We start from the raw sequence: 21,911 nt of genomic DNA on the forward strand, positions 1-21,911 counted from the left end.
GAAGGTTTTTCTGCTTACTTCATGATACCCACTTAATATGAAGGTATCATTGTATATGATTTAATGATGCTTTCCTGCAAACCTCCACATCATTCTTCTTACACTTTGGAGCTTTTTAACATGGTACTGTGTGCATGTGCCTGTAAGTTCAAATATAGATTCGGTCACAGACTGAATCACAGAGGGAAACAACACAATGCTGGCTGCAAAACTCCTGTCTTGTCTTTTTTATAGTCATTACTTCTTTGAAGTTATTCATTTATATGTATATACCCTGTTGTCATTTCAAGAAGCATAGGATTCGAAGAAGCATCCAAACAGTCTGTACTTGATATGGTTTAATTCCTGTATCCTCTGCTCCAGTCTTGAAAGAGAAGTCTCTTAATATGTCACATTGGAAACATTTTTTCACGCTTTTTTTTAATGAAGAAAGCTGCACTTTAAATCAAATAACTCTTTTTTTGTTCCAGCTTGCTTCTGACACCAGTAAATGAATCCAGCATTTTCCACCAGCTGCTATCAGCAATTGTTGTTTAGAGTTGTTTGGTTGTTGGCAACCTGCCTTGTCCTTTCTGTCTCTCACAACCAACTATGCAACCTTTGATGTTCTCCATTTTTTTTTCCTCCTGATTTTGATACATCTGAGTTATTTCAGTGCTCTTTGGATTGCTTTATCCCATTTCTTCCTGCTGACAACTCTCCCTTTCTTTGTTAGGCTTAGGTTGCACAAAACCCCTGGTAAGTTTTCAGTGCCATCTTTTTTCCCCTCCCATCTCTGTTCAATCTCATGCAAAGATCTCTGCTGTTTGGCTCATTCGTGTGCTTGTGGAATCTGAAGAAATACATGAGAATGCATGGTTTTTATTAGAGCTTTATTGATACTTGCACAGCCACGCTCTACAGAGCAGTTGCTGAAGTAACCTATTTTCAGAATTTAAATAAAAGGATTTGGATTTTTCTACTTAAATCAGAGCTTCAGTCTTTAAATCTGACAGAGGAAAAGATTTTGCAAAAGATTTCAGAAATAAATAGGTGGATGGAAAGAGAACAGGTTGTAGGTGTGGTGGTGATACAGGAAAGCTAAAGGAAGTAAGCAGCAGTGCAGAAATTTGGAACAAGGCTGTGATAACTCAGTCCTTGTTTCTGTCTTTCCTGAGTTCAGTTTTTTCTTACTGCTTGGTTGAAGTTTCAATGGAAGATATTAGTTCTATCAAGCCTCTGTTACATTACTCAAACTGTTATTTTGCTCCTGCAATTTTTTGCACTGAAAATGCTTTTTTTCTATTTACTTTCTTAGTTTCTCTTCATTAGCCTTGAGATCAGTAAGAGTAGATGTCTTTGTGAGTCACTGTATGATCTTATGTGCCATCTTTTTTTCTTCCTGGTATGCTGCTCATTTTTTTTTTGTGTTACTGTCTCTTTTCATAACTCACAGCCCTTTCATATTTCAGTTGTTTGAAAATTGATCCCTTGCCCTTGAGGTGAGAGCTTTCCAATTTGTTGAGCTTTATCTCTGTATAAGGAGAACAGTGCTTTGTAACGGGCCAGTGCCATGTGCTTTGCCTTCTGCCACCAGCTTGTTTCAGTGGACCTGCTGCTACCTGGTTTGCTCAGTCTTGATGCTGCTGTAAAATGCTGAGAGCAGTTTATATGGTGTCTCTATCATCGTATCCCTTCTTGGATCTCTTATGTTTGATAAGTGCTTGGATTACTAACTGAGACCAATAAATCCTTTCCTAGAGGCTACACAGAGTCTGACAGTCTTTCTTTTGTCCCTGTGCTTTACACCTGGGCTGACTGCTTCTCACCTTATGGGAGCAGGTGCTCATGGAGTATTTGTCCTTGAACCGTTCTCCTGACTTCTGCGTACCTAAACTCATGATTCCATTGCATAAAATGGTAATGGGCTCATACTTATGAGAGGTTCTGTGTCCGTAAATGAGCTATCAAAAGTAGCTCGCCCACTTTTTGGTTGGCAGGAAGAAAAAGATTTCTGTATATGTGCATATATTTCTGTGTGTGTATATATATACATCTATCCTGTATGTATTCCCCTAAAGTGGAAAGCTGCCTGGCCAAGCAGTCCTCTTCTTGAATGGCCAGGTAACCATCACCATCTCTAAAAGTCATTTGTTTGTCTGGTAGAGAAGACAGTTGATAGTGCCTCTCCTCAGTGGGATTTAAGGTAGGATCCTGCCCTGAAGTCTCAGCCACAAACAGCACTGAAACCTATTTGAAAGAATGGACTAAGGAAGATCCATTTGACTGAGGGATCTCAGCAGTCTTTGTTGGATATTTTTATTGAAAGATTCTGGGTTTACTTGGAAGCAGTGGCGTATCAAATTAGAGAAGAGTAGAAGACTTCACACAACTTGTTTAGCAGCAATCCATAATGTGGTCTGTAGGTTTTTAGCAGCTTGCTAAGAGATGTCTGTTCACATGGCCACAAGAATGGTTTGGAGCTTGGGTTAATCCCTAAGCTAAGTGCTCAAACTCTGCTTTTCTTTTGAGTCAACCAGGATCACCAGCAGAACTGTAACAAGCATATAACAAGATGTTATACTGAAAATGATTATTGATTGTTTACTCTTAGCTTTTGTAGAAGTATCTGTGTCTTCCCTGAGTTTGGAACTAAACATTCCAACCTTAGTGCTTCTTGTATTTGAAGTGCATAGCTTCAGGCCAGCTGCTGCTGAATTATGTAGTGTCCCCCAGCTTTCTTCCTCTTCCCTTCTTGCTAAATTCCCACAATGAAGTTTAGGATGCAATTTCTTTAGTAGCTTCAAGTTGACGTGAAATTTTGTCTAAATCAGTGCTGTGTTTTTTGAATTCCTTCCTTGCATTTCTTCTCGTATTCACTGCAAATGTCAGGCTCTCCTTAGTGATGTGTTTGGCACAGGTTAGGTGTAACAGACAAAGGTTTGCCCCAAGCCTGCTGGTGGAGAAGCGGGGGATTGTGACAGCTTGGTGACTGCAAGTGAGTAAACATTTTAAATAATTAAGTATTTTAACAAGCATCTTACGTACATGCTTAAAAGGCAACAACAACAGTGGAGCTACTGTAGGATCAGTGCACTGTAAATTTGTATTGCTTACTAGAAGTTTAACCTCAGGCTGTTAGCACGTTCCTCGTTTGATATATGTGTGTGTTGTGACTGAACAGCAGTTGAAGAGTTACTTTTGAGATTGAGTTTGTGATGTGAGGCTCCAAATCCCATGACATAGTAATCAGGTTTGTGACGTTGCTGGATCATTTTGAAGCTGCTGGCTCAGGCTGAGAACAGGCTCCAGAGACACCAGTTCCGTTTCTTTGGGGGGATTCATTGGGAACATTGAATGGGAAAGCTCACGCTCCTCTGGGAGTCGTTTTTGGTTTTGTTTTTTACCACAAAAACCCCAGCAAGTTCGTTCTGTATCCAGACGCAGCACTGTAAATCTGTGGAAAATGCTGACCGATGATGTACAAAATAATTGAGTTTTTTGTCTTCTGAGTTAGCACTTCTTCTTCCCTTGGAGGACTCTCAGTTCTATTCCTGGACACCGTTATGCTCTGTTGTACTCACCCCTTTTCTGTATGGAATTATGCAGTAATTGCCACTCAATACTAGAGATCCATCTTGTCTGATGGGTTATGACAGCAGGCACTTGTTAGATGCCACATAAGCTTTTTCAGATCCAATGGCTGATGTCAGACACTTGAGAGGAATGTGCCAGAAAACAAGCAGTAAAAAACTGTCAGACATTTTCTCCCTGAGGGAGTGGGTTTTGGGGCTCCTACGAGCTGGTTATGTTACAAAGGATAAGATTTTTTTCTCATAATTGCTGTTTCATTTTTTAATATTTCCTGTACACCTATTTTTATTATCGTTAAATGTAAATACCGTTCTAAATAAATGCTTTCTGTCAATGACAAGCAAGTGTGTTGCTGCTTTCAAAGTAGGCTAGCTAATTTTTGAACAGAGAACATCTCGTCCCAGCTACTTTACGAATAAAATAACCAGCAACAAAAAAGATATTCCACCTTTTGCAATTTAAAGGAGTCCTCTTCATTCTCTGATGAATACCTGCAAAGGAATAATACATCTTGTGAGTTTTTGTGGCCATGTATGCCTAGATGCAAAGTAGAATCCAATCTGCTTTTCCCTAAGTGGTACAACTCTTAGCACTGTTGTCAGCCTGGCTTTGTCTGCACTGCCATAGTTATGGAATGAGTGATGCTGGACAGTTTTAACTTGGTGTAGCTTCCTCTCTCATGCTCTGTCCTGTTTTCCCTGTTGCTTCTCATAGGCTATCTCTGGGCTTCCTGATTACTTCCTATTTAAGATTAGAAATGACTTCTCTATTAGAATAAATAATAACTGTTGTATTGCAGTGATCATTATACTGCATTTCCAAACATCACCACTTAGATGTACTTTGTGACAGAGATGCACTTAGTGTTAAGCTTAGCTTTTTTGCCTAAGTGCATGGATAGTGGTAAGCTAGAACGTCTGCACGCTGATTAAACACAGGGAAAATGTTACATTTTTGCATACTGAAATGTCTTGCTGTTAATAATCTACATATAACTGACCTATGTCTTATGATTAGGAATTGTGAAACGTGCATACTTCATGGATTGTCATTTAGTTCTCACTTCTAAGAGAATGTTAAGCAGCTTCTTGTGTTAGAGTTGCTGGTTCCCTCACTTCCAATGCTGTTGCCCAACCTGCTACCAAGCTTATTTTTGGCTCTCTGTTTTACAGCATAAACAGGAAATGACCTGTAAATGGGATAATGCTCAAAGAAGACCAATCAGTTAAAAAGGGAATGTGTTTCTGCAACGATTGCAGATTCTGCCATGAGTGCATTCAATGATTTAAGAAAAGAAAAAAACTAACACCTTTTACCGACATTTAAAACAGATATTTTCAGTTGTGTAATTGTTGTTTCTGTTCAAAACAAAGTATTTCAGCTTTGGAGGTTGCTCAGCATTCATTTTAAATGCAGAGAAGAATTTAAACATTGGCTGTAATGTGTGAGTTGTCCCATTATACGAAGGCTGAACCCTGCATGACCCAGTTCCCACATAGACCAGCATGCAGACATTTTCCCCCTTCCGTATTAATCCTTATGTAAGACATTGTCACTGAATTTGAACAGATAGAAAGAATTCAGATTCCTACATGGCATTTCTAGTAATTACACTTAACAGAAGGTTCTTTTCATTATCTGTTGCAGTGCATTTGCCACTCTGAGAGCACATAACTGGCATTATGCTCAAGCTTTTCCTTGCCACAGTTGTAGGTTTTTGCAGAGCTCGGACTGCTCAGTGAGTGGTGCAAGTCCTGTTGGGGTTTGTATGTGCCAGTACCAAACTCATCTACAGAAACTCGTTTTGGGGGCTGTTTGATTTCTTGCGTTTCAGTCTTACTTCCTGTTCAGAAGAATTGAGCTGGGAAAACTCTTGTTTACTCAGATCTACCTCATTAGTGTTTAATGATTGTTTTGGTTTATTTTTAACCTTTTGATTTCACAACTGACAACGTATATATTTGTTTGCTTTTTGTAAGCAACTTTTTTTTTCTGGAAAGAATGCAGTGTGATAATAGAGCTGTAAAGATGGGCTTTGTAAACAAGGCTTCATTCAGCTGCTGGTCTACAGAAATGTTGATGTGATATGGGAGATGTTCCTTGTAGGTGGATTAAAACCCCATCAGTTTCCCCAGGTACCCTGTTTAATAAACCAGCAAAGAGTTAGAGAACAGCGTGGTGAGCAAATTAAGGAAAACTTGACTTGGGGAGACATGGATCTGAAAGTATGGTGGGAGGCATTGGTAAAGACTGAAAGGAGCTTTGCCTTTGATTTCTTATTCATCAACCTCCCACAGTATGCTAAAAAGAACAAACATACTGTGAGTCTCTAAATAGAGAGTTTCTGCTGTGTTCATTCTTGGAGTGGAGAGTGGAGGTCGGTCTTTTTCATAGGGCAGCTTTCAGGAGGTGTATGGTTCTCGTGATGTGATAGTGTTCTTTGTTCTAAGTTAATGGAATTAAATTATCCCTACCCTTACTGCCAGCCTGGTCAGTGTTGTGTAAGCAGTGCATAAGAGGAGTGTTCTCATTTCTGGTAGATAAGAGGTACTCAGTTTCTAAATGAGATTTGCATGGAAGCAGGGAATTGCCAGGTTAGTGGATAACTGCCAGATGTAGTTTAAAAAGCCTTCTATAAGGGTAGAACAGGCAAAATAATCCAATTTGTCAGCAATCCGGAACCAACTAACAAAGGCTAAGGGAATTATATAGAAAACAGATCCTCTTTCCATTAACAGGGCTGTTCCCAGTTGTCTTGGCCTTGCAGGTCTTCTCGTTCCTTTTTGCTAGTGGGGGTGGTGGTAAGGTTTCATGCTTTATTTTGAATGCCTTGGAAATAACCCCTTGCAAAGGACCTGCTCTTCCAAGAGGTGTTGTGTTCTATCAGGGCTGTGGATTACAGGGAAGGAAACGTTCTTGTGGAACGATGCAAAGCCTTCAGGTCAGACCAATTCAAGGATACACAGCACTATTCACCCCCCCCCCCACCTCCCTTCTATAACAGCCTTGTTTTAAAGGGGAAAGAAACAGCACTGTTGCAGTTTGTGCTCATTGTCTGTGCTCATTCTTCAAAACATACGCTGTTACAGAGATCTATTTGGTTTTGAATGTGGGTGTACAAGAAGGTGATCTAAAGGAGTATCACCTCAGTATGCGTATAAGCCACCCGAAAATTGCTGAGGATTTAGAAATTTTAAAATATTCATAACATCAATTGATGTGCCCTCAAAATAGGGCTCGTTTCTAGGGGAAAGGCTGTAATGGAAAATGTTCAGCTGCAGCAGTAAACATGATGTATCTATACACAGTAAATACTTTACAGGCTGTGATAGAAGGACTGCGATCCAAACTTGATTTTTTTATACTATATTTAATATTCACTCAGTCGTGTATAGAAATCAAGTTGAGAGGAAAAATAAGATCTTAAATTTCTATCTACTTTTCCATACTTGTGACATGTTGGGTTTGATTAAGCACTATTGCCCGCGGTCTTGTACAGCCTGTTACTCTTTCCACCCTCCAGAATCGCTGATCAGTGTCTTTAAAGAACAGGATAAGTTGTCTACAAGTATTAACAATCAGCACTTTAATTAATACCCAGTTCAGAAATCCCTTGTGCATATGAAAAAAAAAAAAAAACCACTAGTGAAATACTACTTTCATATCCTAATGTCTGTGCTCTGGGGATAATATGCTGTAACTGCCAAACCTGATTTCTGCAAGGCACATCAGTCCTGTGCTGCACCATCATGATTGCTCCCTATTGGGGTGTTTTGTTTGCAGGATGGGTGCTTACACAGCTCTGTTTCAGAACATGATGCTGAACTTGAACTGGGTTGCCCAGTCTGGGCCTTTTTTTTTTCCTTGGGATACACATTTGCATTGGTTTAACTCACGTTTGTTTGACATCCAAAGAATCAGGCCTTGCACAGGGTGAGCCTTTATCCAGACTGAGATGGCCTTCTGCCAGCATCTCATTTACTGGCTGCAGGCTTACCAGCCAGACAGCAGCCCTTTGTCTCTAAGCTCTCTTCCATTACGAAGTCTCTTTATTTCAGGAGCAGCAGAGGACAAAGTCATTCCAGTCCATGTGGTTAGGTACTTTAGGTTTCTGCTGTTTGTATTGTTTGGGGTTTTTTGTTTTCTACTATTGATATTATTTGAGTGTTTTAGTCTGAACATGTTTTCCTACAGTTCATCCGGTTACTAACCGTAATGGAGCACTTCCATTGTTGCTCTTGAATTCAAATCTGCTGTTTTTCCTGAGAGGATGCAAGATAACAAGTACCTACAGAATGCTGTCAGTTGAAAATCTGCAGACGTGAGTTTGCCCCTCACTTTTGAGGAGGAGTACTCTATTCCTACTTGCAGAGTTGCTCCTCCCAGATAAGCACTCAGAAGCAAGACCTGCCCAGCATTCAGCTTCTCCATCTGGTTGAGAGGTGGACCCCGGCAGAGCAAATCCAGACACACGGTGCCCTTTAGTTCTTGCTGCATCAGAAGAACAAGAGAAAGGGGAAACAATACCAATCGCCCTTCTGTTGGTAGGAAGGAGCAGTGCTTGTATGGTCTTTGTGGCCTGAGGACCCTGTTCTTCCTTGAGACCATGCATATTCTGCAGCAGTTCTGCCTGCTGCGACTGGGAGAGGAGAGTTGGGTACCTTCATCCATGATGTCATCCCATTGCTCCTCAAAGTTGATCCTTTTGTTCAACTACGGTTGTGTTCATTTCTCTTTGGGTCAAGAATCTCTTCCCTGCCTGTCTTGCTGTAGACGATGGAGGGGAGGAGGTTGCACTCATTTGATGGAGGGGGTGTTCGTGTCATTAAATTTTGCTTTTGCTGTATGATGGAAATATAATGCTCCAAATTTGATTCTTCTGTCAGCTCAGGAAAATTTACTCATATATTTTTCTTACTGAATTGAGAGCGGTATCAAGCAGTGTTTTGCTGCTCCAGGTTCCATATTGCACCTTGAAGGAAAGCAGTACAGTAGGAACTGTCTGATAGGAACCATTTGTCTCTGATGCAGAAGGCTACCATTCTTCCATACCGTGTTATAACTAGTGCCTCTGTGTTGCAGACAGCCATTCCTTTCTCATCTCACTTTTTGCTGTCTCATTTTCTGACATTGACTATTATGTCACTGTTGACTTTCCATTGGTGTTGGCTGGCATGGAGAGATACTGGAGAAGGAAATCTCCATCCATTATTTCATCTCTAAATCCCTCTAATCCCTTTGTAGCGGGTTTGAGCATTTCTTCTTTAAATCATCTGAGCAATCGGTTTAAAGTGAAATCATAGAATCATATCTTAGAATGAAAGAATGGCTTGGGTTGGAAGGGATCTCAAGGATCATCAGTATTGTGAAGGTTCTTCTCTCCTTACTCCAGGCTGTTAGAAAAACCCATTAACAGATTTTACATCTAATATTTCTTTTCATCATACACCATTTTAGTTTTCAGATCTGCGATTTAAGCTCTTGTTTTCTGACAGAACAACAGAAGAGTGGTGTGAATGGGATGGGAACATAGATGCATTTGCTTTTTGTTCCTGCAGTACTTGAGATAAAGTGAAATGTCACAGTGTATTTTTCTATTAACACCCCCATAGAAATGCTGCTTCATGCTGTGTGTTACTGTGGGATCAAAGCCTAAAAAAAATACCATTGGAGCCACTTTAGAGAGCTTTTATATTGAAGTGAGCTTCGTTTTTGAGCTATAACCTGAAGAGAAGATAGCACTACTTCAATACCTTTGGGGAGTTTTTATTTAGTTTGATTTTGTTTTGTGATCTGTGTTGTGTGATTTTCTTTAGTTTTACATCGCGGTTATAAGAGGTGTACCCTTCAGTTTTCAGTGCTTTCTCAATTTGATTGAAATTTCTAAACGAACAACTTCTACATTGTTAACAGGACATGGAGCAGATGTGAAATGTGTTGACTGGCATCCAACAAAGGGTTTGGTTGTATCAGGAAGCAAAGACAGCCAGCAGCCGATCAAGTTCTGGGATCCAAAAACTGGCCAGAGCCTTGCCACGCTGTAAGTCCATGCCCACACCCTTCGCTTTGCTCAAATACAAGCTGACTTCATGTTTGTCTCTTTTTAGCTTATTACCTCACATCTTTCCAGCCATATGCAATTACTTCACGTAGAAAGCAAATACTTTAACTGTGCCAGAAAATCTAGAAATTAGGTGAAGTCTAAACTTCGAAAACAGTGACTTTAATTACAGAATCACCAAGGTTGGAAAAGACCTCCAAAATCATCCAGTCCAACCACCCATCTACTACCAACATTTCCCAATAAACCATGTCCCTTAGAACCACTTCTAAGTGTTTCTTGAACATCTCCAGGGACGGTGTTTCAACCACCTCTCTGGGCATCCCATTCCAGTGCCTGATCACTCTTTCAGAGAAGAAATGTTTCCTAATATCCAGCCTGAACCTCCCCTGGTTCCAAAGTACAAATAGCAATATCCAGGCATACAGAACAGAAAGGTCTGCTATCCTGGCTTGGTAACCTGACCTGCTTTGTTGTTGACTTAAATATTGGGAACTGATAAGTGATCATGTTTGATTTGTCTGAGAAATTGATATCTAGACAAACAACAATTTTCTTTCTGCGCCTGCAGACACGCTCATAAAAACACAGTGATGGAGGTGAAGCTGAATCTGAATGGCAACTGGTTGCTAACAGCTTCTCGTGACCATCTCTGCAAACTCTTTGACATTCGTAACCTGAAAGAGGAACTTCAGGTCTTCAGGGGTCATAAGAAAGAGGCCACAGGTCAGTAGTTGTTTGATATTGCAATGTTTTCTTAGTATGTTTGGATTAAAAATGAAAGTTCTTGAGATCCTGATTTACATGAGATAGGAATTCTAGTATCATACTTTCTGATTGTCGGTTATTTTGTATTTCAGCTGTGGCTTGGCATCCTGTTCACGAGGGGCTGTTTGCCAGCGGAGGGTCTGATGGCTCTTTGTTATTCTGGCATGTTGGGTACGTGGCATTTTCACCAGCACGTTGGAAAGATGTTGGTCAGATGCTCGAGCTGTTACATTAAACACACAATACTACCTTTGAATGCATGTTTATGTTTATAGTTTTACTCTATCACTGAGGATTTTTGTGAATAGGCTTCATTTCTAAAGTTATATTTTAAAGGATAAATTGCTTGTACACAGGGTAGTCTTTTTTTGAGGGATGGTAAATGATTGAAGTTGCTAGTTTCTTAGAGCTTCTCATGATGTACTGTAATTATTTTGCTTTTAAATGAATAGTTTAAAAATTTCCTATGCAATTGAATTCCTGCTTAAGTACAACTGTGTATGGTGAATTTGTGCTATAGAAAAATAACTGAGGCTTATTTTTACTGAAGTAAGGGACAGAGGAACAACTAAATAGAAGAAGTTTTATATTGCATCTGAATCAGATATTCTTCTCTGTGATAGCTGTTTTTTTTAATGCATCAGGGTTGAGAAGGAGGTTGGTGGAATGGAAATGGCCCATGAAGGAATGATCTGGAGTCTGGCATGGCATCCCCTCGGACACATTCTCTGTTCGGGCTCAAATGATCACACCAGGTATTTTAAAATATTTAAAGGAGGAGTCTGAGGGAATGTGTGTATGTTCAGAATTGAAAAGGGTGCTTGGCATGGTGAACAAAGAGCCGTTCTGATACACAACCCATGGGCAAAGCAGAGAGACAAACTTGAGTGGGAAGGCCCTGACATTTTACATGAGAAGTTAGAGTGATGTTTAACCTCCTATCCTTCATCTAAGGAAGCCTTAAGAAACACTGACGTTTCAGGTTTGTGTGAGATTTGAGAGCTGAGGAACTTAATAAATATTCTTTTGGTGAAGAAATATTCCAATCTCCACAATGTTTTTGTCCTCAGATCATCTGCTGATCATGTCTCTTTGTGCATTACAAGTGCAGTTGAATGTGCTGTAATGGAGTATCTTTAAGTGGGGTGAATTTTTGTGTGTAGATGTGCCTATCAGCAAGGTTAGTTTTATGTAAAGGATGTATTTAAACAGAGTGGGAAGTTCTTAGAGCTGTCTGGATATCGGTGGTACCAGTGCATTGTATTTACTTCGTGCTTTGAAGCATTTTCTGAATAGTAACTGTACAGTTAATATAGTATGGGATCATAGAATGGCCTGGGTTGAAAAGGACCACAGTGATCATCCAGTTTCAACCCCCTGCTATGTGCAGGGTTGCCAACCACCAGACCTGGCTGCCCAGAGCCATAGTCATGGTTTTTCATTTGAACTTCACACCTAACGTTCAGATTCACTCCTGAACTTGATTAGTAAGAGTTGAACCAAGTTAGCATACTAAAATTTAGATAAATAAGTTGTTAGATTAAAAGTGGCTATTATTCTTGACCTCCTGTTGAGATCGTGTAACTTCCTTTTGACAGTAAGTTTTGGACTCGAAATCGGCCTGGAGATAAAATGCGAGATCGTTACAACTTGAATCTGCTGCCTGGGATGTCAGAGGATGGTGTGGAATATGGTAAGGCAGTTTCCTAGAACATGGGGATGAGAGGTTTGGGGGTTAAAGAGCAAGCTTTGGGCTTTCAGCTGGCGTTAGAATTGCTTCTGGGTGAGACTCTGAAACAGTATATAGCACTGGTGACCACCTAGATAAAGATATTTTTTGTATGAATGATCTTGTTCTCTAAGCAGTTCCAACAATGCATCTTCTTTTTTTCCACAGCTCCAGGAGGTAAGAGCTGCTCAGTCCATCACAGAAAGAAGGTTGGGCTCTCCCTCGGGCAATGCCACTGGTTTACTTTTCCTCCTGGAAACTTCATGTGACCTCAAGACTTTTCACTGTCCTGAACTACAGCAGGGAAATCTTTTCAAACTATTCGATTTGACTCAAATTTTAAAACTTAACTCTCCTTCCTAAGGACTTTTCTTGCTAAGTTTAAGCTGCTCAGGGTTGTCCAGCTCTACAGCATACCTCGGCAACCTTTTTTTTTTCCCAAGGGTTACATCTGTTTGTTTATAAAGGTGTTTGATGACTTACCCTTTTGTGTTTGGGAATGTCACAGAAGGTGTATCATTTAAATTTGATTTAAGTTTTAAAATACGTGCATTTACTGTAACAAAAATGGGAATGGATATGAGATTTTCTGAAATGTGACTTTCCTTCAAAAGGATGTATTTTCTGGCCTTTTTGGGGGTGTTTTTATGAATCTGAATGGGTAGTTCTTTTAATGTCTTTCAACTTATATGCAAGTTTAAAAAGTGACCCAGCATTCGTGAAATACCTAACAGAGCTGATGGTAAAAGCACGTGAGAATCCAAAAGAACAAAATGATAATGCAAAGCAAATAAGTATAAATATTTATTACTTTCCTCTAGATGATTTGGAACCCAACAGCCTAGCAGTTATCCCTGGGATGGGAATACCTGAGCAGTTGAAAATAGCCATGGAGCAAGAGCAGATGGGTAAGTAGTTGCTATAGGGAGGCATTTTTCTGAGCCATCCAGATGCTGTACAAGTTATTGCTCATTCCTGTCATATAACTGGGTAGCACCACTGTTTTCTGAGGTTCTTGAGTGCATATTTCCCATGAAAAGAAGAAAGAGTTGGGAAACATCAAGGTTTATTTTGTTAAATAAACTGTAAGGAGAGTAACAGAATTATTTTGTAAATCTGTATTGCACTGTTTGTCTTCCCTGCTGTTAAAGGGAAAGATGAGTCCAATGACATTGAAATGACAATCCCAGGACTAGACTGGGGAATGGAGGAAGTAATGCAAAAGGACCAAAAGAAAGTGCCACAGAAAAAAGTGCCCTATGCAAAACCAATACCAGCACAGTTTCAGCAGGTAAGCAGCTGATAAACAGTGAACACCAAAAACAAACTTGTTCTGTTGGATTTCCAATATCATGTCCAACATCAGTGCAAAATAACTTACCACAGTAGCTAAATTGCCATTTATGCATTAGATACTTGGTTAAATCCCTTATATCCCACATACATACCTTGAAACCAGAATGCTACAACACCTGGATGTTCTGTTCAACCTAGTTTTTAGCTTCTGATTATCCATGTTAGAATTATAGAATATCCTGAGTTGGAAGGGACTATCTTCTGGCTCCACAGAAGACCACCCAAAAATCAGACCATACGTCTGAGAGCAATTTCCAGATGCTTCTTCTACTCCAGCAAGCAAACGGACATCAACCACTTCTCATACATCTTCCCCTCCAGACCATTCATCATCTTTGTAGCCCTCCTTTGGACACTCTCTAATAGTTCTATGCCCCTTTTGTACTGTGGTGCCCAAACCTGCACAAAGTATTCAAGGTGAGACCATGCAGAGCAGAGTGGGACAATCCCCTCCCTCGTTATTTCTCATTCCAGCATATCTTATCCCAGTACAGTGATTTATTACACATGTGGTGTTTCTTAGAATTAATTTTATATTTACTATTCTCTATAGGCGTGGATGCAGAATAAAGTTCCTTTGCCTCCCCCACCTGAGCCATTGATTGATAGAAAGGAAGATATTAAGCTGGAGGAGAAAAAGAAGACACAGGCAGAGATTGAACAGGAAATGGCAGCACTTCAGTACACAAACCCACAACTCCTGGAGGTATGTGTGTAAAGCTGGAGCTGGGCACCAAAATGTGTAGCTTGCTTTTGCAGTACACTTTTCACCTTTTCTCAAAAAATACAGTTCAACACGAATAAGACTCAATGCATGAAGACAGCTGCACCGAGGTGTCCACGTTTCAGCTGGTCAGACCCACTTATATGTATGTGTAGTTGTGTTTCTGTTGATGAAGAGAAAAGTACTAACTCTTTTCAAACTCCTAAGAATGAGATAGTAGCTTCTGATTTTCAGTTTTTTTGTATTTTTCTGTGTTTGGTTGATTTGTTTGGCTTCTTTTATTTATTTATTTGTTTGTTTGTTTGTTGCAGCAATTGAAGATTGAGAGACTTGCACAAAAACAAGCTGAGCAAGTGCAGCCACCTCCAGGAGGCTCTCTTCACGGACCCCAGCCTTTTCCAGGGCAAGGCCCAATGTCACAGATGCCTCAAGGGTTTCAGCAGCCCCTTCCACCACAGCAGATGCCAATGAATATGCCTCAGATGGGACCTCCTGGTCCACAAGGACAGTTCAGACCTCCAGGACCCCAAGGACAAATGGGACCTCAGGGTCCTCCATTACACCAAGGAGGTGGAGGTCCGCAAGGCTTCATGGGACCACAAGGACCTCCGGGCCCCCATGGACCTCAAGGAATGCCACGGCCTCAGGATTTACATGGACATCAAGGAATGCAAAGGCATCCTGGCCCTCATGGGCCAATGGGGCCTCCAGGCCCGCAGGGTAATGCTGGTCCACAAGGGCACCTAGGACCGCAGGGCCTGCCTGGGTCTCAGACTCATTTGGGGCCACAAGGTCCACCTGGCCCGCAGGGTAACTTGGGACCTCAGGGTCAAGGAATGCAAGGGCCACCTGGTCCCCGAGGGATGCAAGGACCTCTTCCTCACGGCATGCAAGGAGCTCCGGGATCTCAAGGGATGCAAGGTCCTATCTCCCAAGGGCCTTTGATGGGACTTAATCCAAGAGGGATGCAGGGCCCACCAGGGCCCCGAGATAACCAGGGACCTACTCCACAAGGGATGATGATGGGTCATCCGCAAGAGATGAGAGGTCCTCATATGCAAAGTGGTTTACTAGGACATGGGCCCCAGGAGATGAGGGGGCTACAGGGACCCCCGCCCCAAGGCGCAATGTTAGGACCGCCGCAAGAAATGCGTGGGCCACAAGGCCAGCAGGGACCTCCGCAGGGCTCTTTGGTAGGGCCACAAGGAAACATGCAAGGACCTCAAGGACAACCAAACCCTTCGAGGGGGCCACATCCTTCCCAGGGCCCTCTGCCTTTCCAGCAGCAGAAAACACCTCTGTTGGGTGATGGGCCTCGTCCCCCGTTCAATCAGGTATGTGTTGATCTGTGTAACAAGAGGAATGTTAAAAATGTAGGAACGATAATGTTGTGCTGTACAGATGTCAAGCAAGAGGTGAGAGTATGGAGGTGAGGCTCAAAACAGAAGCTTCAAGGAAAACTAAATGACGATGAACAAAGTTACATAGCTTGGAAAAAGCAGAGGTAACTGTAGGAATGGGATTACTGGGAGTACAGATACAGAAATCAGTACCTTCTAAGAATGCGTGAAACCAAAGAGAAACTCCAGGTTTGTTTGTGTTTTTTCTTAGCTTGAGGATACTGAACTGTCTTAAACGTGAAGTTTCCTGGAGAGTAGATATGCTCAAAGGATAGTTGAATTTAAGCCAACAGAACATAAAAACTATGTGTGAATTAAAGCAAATTATTGTTGACTCTCAGTTGTCCCAGACTAATTTATCCAAACTGAGGAGTGAGCTACTGACATACAGATACTGACATACCTGGAATATCAGCTTAGTTCCAGTTCAGCTTTCCAGGAGAACAGCTGTCCTGCTTCCTGCATAGGAATAGGAATTGCCTAGCCACCTTTATGCCTTCTGAGGCACCAGTTTAGAGCCTGTTTCCAGACTTGTTACTGCACCATTTGCTGAGCAACACCAGAGAGAGCACAGGGAGCAAGCAGGCTGAGTAGGACCAGGGTCTGGAGCTGGGGCACCAAGTACCAGCAGGGTTCACCAGCTCAGCAAAATACTTAGGCTCAGCTCACCTGGGATACTGGAGATTGTTGCTTGTGAAGACACTAATTACTTTTGCAGGGATTAAGGCTGGTTCAGCACCAAGCTAGATAATGGCAAGCTCACTACATTTATTACTCCTTACAAGTTCCTGTTGTTGCAGTGTTAATTTTGTACTTAAAATGTCATGTTTGTCTTCAGCCTTAAGGTGAATTTTGAAATGGATGTATTGGGAAAAATCTACAATTGTGAGAAATGTGTGATTATTTTTAAACAAAAATTGTCTCTTGTGCTGAATGGTTTCTAGATAAGACAGTTTTGGATGTACTTCATGCGGAGGCCAGTATCAATCACAGTAATGTGTGATGACTTTGAACTAAATCTCACTGGCTGCGCTTCAGATTGAGGCAGAACAGCCTACAAGTTGTGCATTGGTGTGGGTTTTTTTTCTTAAAAGTCAGCAAAAGCTTCCTGCAGAAGTCTGTAAATGTGACCTTATTGCTGAGATTTCAGAAACGTCAAAATTAAGAGGACAAGAACTGGCTTCACAGCTATTGCTCATCTCATTTCTACCAACGTCGTGTTTTTGTAGTTATCCTAAGGAGACCAACTGCTCTACCTAAACAGCTGCCACCAAGCTTGTATGCATTTGTTGGAGCCTGCTGTTGGCAGGATGCAGGAGGCTGTTTGCAGCAGGCGGATGTTGTGTTCCATAAATGCTGCTACCTTTGAGTCTTTTACAAATATAAAAAAAAACACATAACAAAGCTGGGTATTTTTGGCTATTTTTCCTTCCTTGTCTAGCTTTAGAAGGCTAATGTATTGAGAAAATGGGCAGATTGTGCAGTTCATAGTGTTTCTTTCCATTTTTGGTCCTGTTGGCTTCTCTGTAAGATGAGCAGAAGGGTAACTCCTGTCTTGGCTTTTTTAACAACAGGCTTTGACTGTTTTAGTCCTGAATTTAGCATTTTTCTTCTGTAGATTTGTAGGAATGGCTTGCCTGCCTTTTTAGAAGCAGAGGGGGAGCGTTCATTTCCTTCATTAAGAGCTTGTGAAATCAATACTGAACCTGTGTGCCTAATTTTAAAGGATCATGTCTGTAGGAGATAGCAGTTACCTGCATCCACCACACACTGAAGAGCTGTGTGAAGGTGATGCCCATCTCCTCCTGAGTGGGAGAGCTGCTCCCTTCTACAAATGGGGAACAAAACAGAAACCTGTTTGAGAAAGAAAGGGACCGAAATACAACAACATGATCAGCAAAATTGTATTCTGAAGATAGGAATATTGATGTTAAAGTGCAGATGGGTAGATAAAGCATTCCCAAGTTAGCAGTGGTATCTTGGAGCTGAAGTGGTAATTCAGAGTAATTGATTTACAGCACCTAATCTTTGGGGTAGGCTGGATTTCATCTCATTTCTTGGTCTGAGTGCTTCAGAGCAAGTCTCTTTCCATGTAGAGGCAAACTCTTGGAGCTTGTAGTGGCTCAGATGGAATGGGTTGGTACGGAGAATTCTTCCCCTCCAGCTGCAATGAAAATAGGTAAAAAATATAATAGATAGAAAATAATAGATAGAAAATAGTTGTAAGGTAGCTGTGCCCTTTGTGGGCCAGCAAAGCCAGCCCTGCTGCTCTGCCTGATGCCACAGCACAGCTCTGCCCACCTCCAGCTGTGCTCCAGGGGTGCACAGTGCTGCCTGCAGTTCTCAGCGCAGTGCCTCCTCCTGTGCTCTGCAGTTCACTTTGTCTGCTAGGAGCCCAGTTGGGCCCATGGTGTGTTTTGAAATGAGAGGCATATAAATGCATTATGAAGGCTCTGTTTTCCTAACTGGTCGAAGTATAATTTGTTTGGAAATAGAGGGTTTTGGCAAACGCTGATTGACCTCATGAGGTGGGCACTAAGAGCTGCTGCTCTGGTTGAACAGCAGTGACATAAACTTAAGAAGTTCAACAGTTTATTATAAGTAAACATGAGAAGTGATGGAGATCCAGCAAGACTTTGGTCAGGGATGTCAGAAGGGTGGTGACAGCTTTGTCCTTCCTGGACAGGGAGCTCTTCTTCTGCCTCAGCTCACCATTCAACCACTTGCAGAGGTTCGTGTGCTTTTTTATCTTGTAACAAGCATTGGAACCAGGCCTTCTATTTTGCTTTTATTTTCCCAAAAATTTTACAAAAATATTCAATGCAAAGATGATGTTTGTAGTACATATTTATGTGTATTTTTGTGGTTATGTACCTCTGTTGCAGTTCAATACAAAAGTATAATTTAAAACCAGTATTTCAAGATGCAACAGGAAACACTGCACAAATGAACTCTCAGTGTTGCTCTTCAACCATCCCTCTGAAATAATTAATAATAAAAAATAGTCTTTCACAGAAAGTAGGTACAGAGTATGAAAAAAACCCACATGGTCATATGAGGCATGGGGTAACTTGGTACCTGCTGTGATCCCTCCAGGGTCTGAATCAGCAGCATATACATCAGCACCTGGTGCTTTTCCAACAAATGCATGCAGTTCTCTCTCCTTCTCTAACAGGCATAGAAAATAGGAGCTTTATTATCTTTTGGTTGTTACAGATAAAAGATCAGTTGTAAGTTTTCTAGATAACTGTGTATGATCCTCAGGAAACAAAAGCATCGCTAATGTGAATGTAAAAAAAGATCAGGCTGAAACCAATCGAAAATCAGCTGCTGCTGTCATAAGGTCTGTGAAGATGCACTTTTTAAGCAAAGGAATTTGGTTTGCTGCTTTACAAAAGGCTCAGAAGCAGGAATACTCATGCATCCTAATTCACGTGGCTTTTCTTATCGTGCACTAACAGGACGGACAGAACCCAGGTCCTCCACCACTGATACCAGGACTGGGGCAGCAGGGAGGACAAGGTCGTCTCGGCCCTCACAACCAGGGACCTGGCCTTAATAAAGGTAATTAAATGCATTGTCTGTTCTTCTGTGAGTAGTTCTGGAAAAAGATGCTGTTCCAGTGCAGAGCCTCTAGATAGAAAAGGCTACAGCACAACGAAGGGTCTGGATTGAGAGGGAAGCTACAGTAGACTTGGGCTGGAATACAGAAGAAAAGCTTTTCCCCCGGAATTCCTTAATGTGAAATGTATGGTGTATGCTTTGTAGAACTGTAGAAACTAAAACATCCTAGAGCATTTTTAGGAAAAATTACAGAAATCTGCTATGATTTTTTCCCTCAAGGTGACTCCCGTGGTCCACCAAACCACCACATGGGCCCTCTCTCAGATAGAAGGCACGACCAGAACAGTGGTGGCCCTGATCATGGGCCTGAGAGAGGGTTGTTTCGAGGTGGCCAGGAGTGGGGTGATGGTAGAGACAGCAGGGGCATGCCAGATAGACGAGGACCTCACCCAGATTTCCATGATGACTTTGATCGACCAGATGACTTCCGTGACGACTTCCATCCAGATAAGAGATTTGGCCATCGATTACGGGAATTTGAGGGGAGAGGAGGCCCACCATTGCAAGATGAGAAATGGAGACGAGGTGGACCTGGGCCTCCCTTTCCTCCCGATCACAGGGAATTTGAAGGCGGGGGTTCAAATCGTGGCCCTCCTGGTGCTTGGGAAGGACGGAGACCTTCAGATGATAGATATCCACGGGATCCTGAGGATGCACGGTTCCGAGGAAGACGAGACGAGAGGTAAGAATAAATCAATTTGTTCTTCTTGGGTGAAGGGTGAATGGAGGGAATTCTTTCTTCCTGGTTTCCTTGTCATTAAGGAGTCTATCTGTTTCAGATTTATAAACTGGAAACCAATAAGGAAATGAAAACTCTAATATACCTGAGTATAGAGTCCATAAAATCATTCAGTAATAGAAGAAAACTTGAAAAATGGTCATTGTACACAGCAGCTTCCGTGTCTGTAAACAGTAAGTAAAGAGAAGGGAGGAAATTTGTAGAGAAGATCCAGTGACACAGGATGAAGATTTGAGATCGTTTTGACGAAAATTGAGAGGAAACTCGAAGGTTAAAATGGCAAACTTTTGAACACTAGAAGTGGAATTTGAGACTCTGTCTCCAGTCACAAACTGCAGGATGACTGTGGAGACTGTAGAACGAGCTGTAAGATACTTGTGAGGAGCAGGAACAGTGATCCTACTATCAAATATAAGGGGCAGAGCTCTGCAGCCTGTTGGACTGTCGAGACTATTTTCTCATGTTTTTTGCTTGTAGGAATTTTATTTCTCTTTCTGACTTATTTCTTAATGCCAAGCAAAGAACTCAAAAATAATCTAGTTTATAGCAATGTCCTCGTCATTGCTCACAATTTCCAGATCAATCACAAAGGGATGACTTTGCTTCTAGTTATTAATGTAAATATGGAGGAATTGCTCAAAGTTGGCAAGACGACCTGTCACTGAAATTGCTCCAGATTTATGCTAGTTTAACAGAGTTAAATTTGGCCTCCAAGGTCTAAACCTCTCACTGACCACCAGCTCCATATGTATAAAAATGTGTACTTGTACAAATATATTGTGGTCTCCACATAATGTGAATTTTGTGTGTTTTAGTTGCCTTTTAATCATTTTCTTACATTCCTCTTACTTTGCATCTATACAGCTCTTCTTTTAGCTATTTTCTACCTAGCTCTGTAAAGATGTACCTTCCTTTTGTGTGAAGAGTATGAAAAGAAATGAACAAAAAGAAGGTAACAAAGCCGTTTAAAAAAGAGAGAGAATCCAAGTGGAGTAGTCTGCCTTACATAACTCTGAAAGACGTAGCAGACAGTGATTTTAGAAGCTCAGTAGAGATTTTCAGATCTTCTATTGGAAATGTTTAGGGATTGGGGAATATTTTATTCTTATCCTGATTTTACAGAGGTTTCAGGAGGGGAGTCCAGGCATCTTAGGACCTGGGAATCTGACTTCTGAGCTAACCAGGGTCTGTCACAGTGCAAGTGTTTGTACAGACCGGTTAGCTGGAGAAGAATCATCACAGGGCTCTAAAAGGCTTATTGTGCTTGCACTTAGTGATTTCCTCTGAGTGAAGGTGAATTGGTTGATGCTGAAGTGAGCCTAAGAATCCCAACTACTCGTTTAGCTGACTTGGTTTGGAATTTAGATCGTAATTGGTTTGATCAAAAACGTGAGAGGGAAGTGTGTGTATGTGTGTTTCTCTCTAATTTCCCATCCTTTTCATCTCTGTCCTGTTCTCACTCTACCTGTGCATATCAACATGATGCTTCTACTGCAGAGACCTGCCTCTTCCTGCTGCTAATCTGCACAGTGTGTAGTTCTGTACGTTAAGGTCCTAGGCCTCAAGGAAGAAGATGAGAGCAGTCAAACAGGAACTGAGCCCTATGCGAGGCAGGGTTTTACGTGTGACTGATGAGGAAAAAGTGAAAAAGGATATACATAACCCAATATTAGGAGCCATGGCTGTATCAGGCATAGGTATGATAGATTTCAAAGCTGAACTTTGTCCATAAGGTTGCCTGGAAACACAGAGAAAGGTCCTCCTCCTGGTAGCCATAGGATCTTGTGTTGCAAATCTTGGTAATTTACAAACTAAGCAGAATCTCACCAAGTCAGTATTAAAATGGGAGACCCTCTAAGGAATATATCTAGAGGACTGTGCTGTCTCAAGGCTAAACAACATTGCGATGTGGTTATTTGAACCATTTGTACCTGAAA

General features: G+C 41.4%; 1 protein-coding gene across 1 annotated transcript in view; it reads left to right on the forward strand.

Annotated features, from left to right (window-relative positions):
• WDR33 (WD repeat domain 33) overlaps positions 1 to 21,911 on the forward strand; it is a 62,682-nt gene that overhangs the window by 36,786 nt on the left and 3,985 nt on the right. The window contains exons 8-19 of the mRNA XM_031604987.2: positions 9,487 to 9,613; positions 10,206 to 10,360; positions 10,495 to 10,573; positions 11,047 to 11,157; positions 12,001 to 12,095; positions 12,300 to 12,308; positions 12,953 to 13,039; positions 13,283 to 13,422; positions 14,041 to 14,193; positions 14,523 to 15,545; positions 19,073 to 19,175; positions 19,455 to 19,917. Of these exons, the coding sequence (XP_031460847.1) occupies positions 9,487 to 9,613; positions 10,206 to 10,360; positions 10,495 to 10,573; positions 11,047 to 11,157; positions 12,001 to 12,095; positions 12,300 to 12,308; positions 12,953 to 13,039; positions 13,283 to 13,422; positions 14,041 to 14,193; positions 14,523 to 15,545; positions 19,073 to 19,175; positions 19,455 to 19,917 (2,545 nt within the window). The remainder of the gene's footprint in view (positions 1 to 9,486; positions 9,614 to 10,205; positions 10,361 to 10,494; positions 10,574 to 11,046; positions 11,158 to 12,000; positions 12,096 to 12,299; positions 12,309 to 12,952; positions 13,040 to 13,282; positions 13,423 to 14,040; positions 14,194 to 14,522; positions 15,546 to 19,072; positions 19,176 to 19,454; positions 19,918 to 21,911) is intronic.

The sequence above is a fragment of the Phasianus colchicus genome, chromosome 10 (genome assembly GCF_987193195.1).
Source record: "Phasianus colchicus chromosome 10, bPhaCol1.hap1.1, whole genome shotgun sequence".
Taxonomy (NCBI): domain Eukaryota; kingdom Metazoa; phylum Chordata; class Aves; order Galliformes; family Phasianidae; genus Phasianus; species Phasianus colchicus.